This window comes from Panulirus ornatus, chromosome 40 (assembly GCF_036320965.1).
Source record: "Panulirus ornatus isolate Po-2019 chromosome 40, ASM3632096v1, whole genome shotgun sequence".
NCBI lineage: Eukaryota > Metazoa > Arthropoda > Malacostraca > Decapoda > Palinuridae > Panulirus > Panulirus ornatus.
The window spans coordinates 12631248-12636247 of NC_092263.1; the positions used below are offsets into that span (position 1 = coordinate 12631248).

At 39.4% G+C, this 5000-nt stretch overlaps 1 protein-coding gene across 1 annotated transcript; it reads right to left on the minus strand.

The window, feature by feature from the left end:
• Nucleotides 1–1870: 1870 nt before the first annotated feature.
• Nucleotides 1871–4071, minus strand: LOC139761543 (uncharacterized). The gene is made up of 2 exons (XM_071685806.1): nt 4016–4071; nt 1871–2803 (listed from the first exon to the last, which is right to left on the minus strand). Exons 1-2 carry the CDS (start codon nt 4025–4027, stop codon nt 2459–2461), a joined length of 357 nt encoding a protein of 118 aa, XP_071541907.1. The 5' UTR covers nt 4028–4071; the 3' UTR covers nt 1871–2458.
• Nucleotides 4072–5000: the final 929 nt, after the last annotated feature.

Below are 5000 nucleotides of genomic sequence, written 5' to 3' on the forward strand. Positions count from 1 at the left end.
CACACACACACACACACAAGAAGAGTCAAACCAGCTCTGAGATATAAGAACTTTATCATAAAAACGCTCAATCAAACTCCAGCTCACTTACTTCTTTTCTTGGTGCACATCATCAAACGTCGCTTACGTCAGTTTAACGAGAGAGAGAGAAAAAAGAAAATAAGATAAACGCTGATATGATTATTAGAGTGATGATCACTTGCTACATCAATAATTGAATCATTTCTCTCTCTCCCGACAGACGAGAATCATCAAGGTGCCATCTTATCAATCTATTAATCTATTACTTTATAAGATCCGATGCAAAAAAGTATTGGAAGCTTTTTTTTTTTACCATTACGATGCTTTTTTGTTTTTTGTTTTTTTTTTTTCGATCCCAGTCACTGGAATTTATAGCCACTTTGTGGATAAAAGGTTGAGCATATGAAGCAGGTTTTTATATCCAGTGTACATAAAGTCGCTTCATCGTATCTAATGCTATGTTACTAGACTTAAAAACAGGTTTTTCTTATATTCATGTTTAACTGCAATCATTTTGGTTAGTGCTTTATCATTTTCAGACTAATTCAATTTTTCATCTTATATATATATATATATATATATATATATATATATATATATATATATATATATATATATATATATATATATATATATATATATATATATATATATGTATATATATATATATATATATTCCTATGAGTCCACGGGGAAAATAAAACACGAAAAGTTTCCAAGTGCACTTTCGTGTAATAATCACATCATCAGGGGAGACACAAGAGAGAAATATAACAGCCAGTTGATATACATCGAAGAGACGAAGCTAGGACGCCATTTGGTAAACATATATATATATATATATATATATATATATATATATATATATATATATATATATATATATATATATATATTCTTCGAACGAGGAAGACATCATTTGAGCTACTGTTCTCTATAACCTCACACGAAGTGGAGGAAAGAGATTATAAATAAGCAAGTCACGCGTTGATGAGTTACCCATCAATTAGCCAACCAGCAATTACACTTTGTCATCTGTTTATGTTAATGGTGTGGTTTCCCCACACACGCAGGTGTAGTAAGGACGGTTGCAAAGGGTGAATTTCAGCAAGGATAAAGAGTGCTACACCAGATGGTGTCTGAAGACGTGAAACTGGTGCTTAAAAGTATTGTGTGTGTGTGTGATCGCTAGTTACGTGTTAAGGGAAGAGAGGTCTTACACTCGTGTTGTCTCTTAAGCTTATATATAGTTATCACATACACACACACACACACACACACACACACACACACACACACACCAGCCTAAGGTAGGTGCCTATTTATCGACCAGCCCCAAAGAGGAAAGTATGAACACCTGGGGTGGGTGTGGGCTGACTGTCGAATCCAAGAAACCAAACCTAAGCGGCTCCAACTCCGGGCATGTCCATGTGGATTCATGGTCAGTAAAGCTAAACATTACACCACGAAAGGCCACGAGTGTGTGTGTGTGTGTGTGTGTGTGTTTGCCCGTCGACTGAGCAAAGATGACGACTTTCACCATCAGGGAATAAATGAAAGTAAACTCAATAATTAGAAAAAGAAATCATAATACACAGCAAAAAAAATTTGACCTGATATATAAATCTTACGTTTATGACATCAGCATAGAGGTATACGGGTTGCAATATATATATATATATATATATATATATATATATATATATATATATATATATATATATATATATATATATATATATATATATATATATATTGGAATCCCTGGTACCATTTGCGTGGCTGGTCGCGAACCAATGGATAGGAACCAGTGCTCTATGGTCTATATATGTTTAGCAATTGTGTCTCGTATAGAAATCTATATCTGGGATTTATTTCTTATATGATCACGTAGGAGATAAATGAACATACTTCAGCTGTAATGATATGATTATTATTACTTTTTTTGAGGTTTTTATTTAATACATGATTACAATCAGAGAGTTACATAATTACATAATGACATTCTGATGAAACACTATATAAATTACTGTAGATTGTTATTAAATATTAATGCAATAACCAATTTACACTATATTCCCTTCAAGAATGCATCTTTAATTCGGAAGATAAGTTCATGGATTACATTGTCGGGTAGGATATACAATCTGAAATTAAAGAAAAAAAAAAGATAATTAAGATATGATTCTCAACAAGGGAGTATGTAAGACAATCCAAAACGATTGTTACATATTTCATGATACTTTAATTAGTCTTAAGCTTATAGATGAAGAAATTGCTGTTTAGAATCATTTGAAAGCCAATTTGAATATCACTGGAGAATTTCACATCTGGAAACGTATGATTCTCCACACGTTTTGTGGCAATGGGAGTGAGTATTCATAGGTAGTGAATAAGATGGAATATTCATGGAAATGTAGACATAGGATATACATACCTATCGTCCATATCCACCATAGCCACCGCCTCCATAGCCGCCACCTCCGCCATATCCACCCCCACCGTATCCACCTCCGCCGTATCCACCTCCACCGTATCCACCCCCACCGTATCCACCTCCGCCGTATCCACCCCCACCGTATCCACCTCCACCGTATCCACCTCCGCCGTATCCACCTCCGCCGTATCCACCTCCACCGTATCCACCCCCACTGCAGCATCCACCACCTTTGAATTTGCCACGTCCACCCCCATGTTTGCCGAACTTGATGAAGCCTGGAGAGGATATGGGACCAGATGTCACTCCAGCCAATAGAAAGCCGACGACCAACACAACAACCACCTGTGGGGTAGTTAAAGAAAATGTAGTTAGCCTATAAGGTAATGCAGTACTATACAGTATGCTGTATGTGTGATGATACACTAATTGGTAAGGTCGGTGCTGACTTAACCCTTGAGCACGACGGTACGACACTTGAGTACGACGGTACGACACTTGAGTACGACGGTACGACCCTTGAGCACGACGGTACAACCCTTGAGCACGACGGTACGACCCTTGAGCACGACGGTACGACCTTTGAGTACGACTGTACGACCAAGAAAAAATTACAATAAGTAATACAAAATGTATAATTAAAAGTGTCTTTAGAAGATAACTGTTATGGCAGATTTTACAAGCGGATAGAAATGCTTCTTTCTCGTATCCACCACTTTAAGAAACTCGTTACCACCATTTCTAATGGCAAATAGGCATTTACCAATAACCATTTAGCCTTTAACTCTTTCGCAAGCCTCTCTGAAATGTAATCTACATTACAAGGTTCCTTTTTTTACAGTAGTTAGAACACAGCTGTAACATACAGGTCCCATGGTATGAATTCAACATTGGTTGGCTGTCTATACGAGAATCAGATGAATGCAGTAATAACAGGCTGTCAGTATATGAATGAAGTGTTATATGGCTTTCAGTAAATGAATGCAACGTTGGTAGGCCGTTTTATGAATACAGTTTCGGAACTTCATAAGCGTATGAATGCAGTGTGTTGGCAGGATGTCATCGGATGAAGGCAGTATGTGAATGTAGCGTTGGTAAAAAGGAAGGCAGTATATGAATGTAAGGTTGGCAAGATGAAAGTCTATGAATACAGGAGCTGGCTGGCTGGCTGGCTATCAGCACATTGAATGCAGTTTTGATATGCTATCAGCATGTGAATAGAATATTAGGAGATGATCAGTATAAGACTCTGAAATATCATTCAATGACGTGTAAGTACACCTCTGGTAAATATGTCATAATGTCACTGGCTTCGAACCATAAAAACAACATCAAAATGCTTCACCAGGTATGCAAATATCCCAGACATCAACTATAGAGAAGATAACTTAAATACATTTCCAATATATGTCGAAGTGAGGTATCATTCTTCCCACAGAATATTATATGGATGCCTATCGACTGACGGATCCAACTCCATGTTCGTCTCCTCTCTAAGTATACCTTTCGAGTCTAAACCTACATTAGACCTTTCACGAATGATTTTCCACTACTCACAATTTTCCTCATGGCTGCCTGGGGATCTAACGTAGAACGTCTGTGGAAGAACTGCCTGCGACATTGCCTTCACCCAAGCCCTTTTATATATACCCACCTTCAAGAACGCCTCCTTTCATAACGTCGACGTCAAAAGCAACCCACAACCCCCCCATCACCAAGAACTTGAGAGTCAATATTGATCTAGCCAGTTGCAATGAAAAGGTAAATACCTGGGCAAGAATCATTCCCGGACCGGTGAGTTTCAGTGAGGGAAGTGGGAGGGAAAAAAAATGTATAATCACTTTTGCTCTCCGTGGTTGTTGACATGGGTGACGACATGGCCCAATGAGGATGAACCCGGCCATGCATGTGAAAGGGGATGACCGGATATCCGTTCTTCAGTACGGATCGTAAAGTTCAGATGAGGAGTTATATACGCACTTCATCCGGATGTTACATACGCACCTTATCCGGATGTGTCATACGCACCTCATCCGGATGTTACATACGCACCTCATCCGGACTTTACATACGCACCTCATCCGGATGTTACATACGCACCTCATCCGGATGTGACATACGCACCTCATCCGAATGTTACATACGCACCTCATCCGGACGTGACATACGCACAAACGAACGGATGCGTAGCTACGTTTTCTCATAAAGACTTTCCATGAGAAGGAAGACATATTTCTCATGATCCGGACCTGTAGAGACATGAGGACTGTTGTGAGTGACAAGTCCCTCACAGACGAACGGACTGTCTAGGTCAGGTCACCTGCCAGGTCCGACCCCCCAGGTCACTTGGGGAGAAAGGGTGTGATCGAGGTCACCATTGGATTTCCAGGTCACATTGGGAAAGGGCTTGGGAAGTCGAGTGCTCGCCTCCACGAACTCTAACGCACTCTTTGTCTTCATCTCCAGCCCCGTCTCTCATTCTAACACACTCTCTCCAGCCTTGTCTCTCACTCTAACACAACCTCTCCAGCCCCTCGTCTCT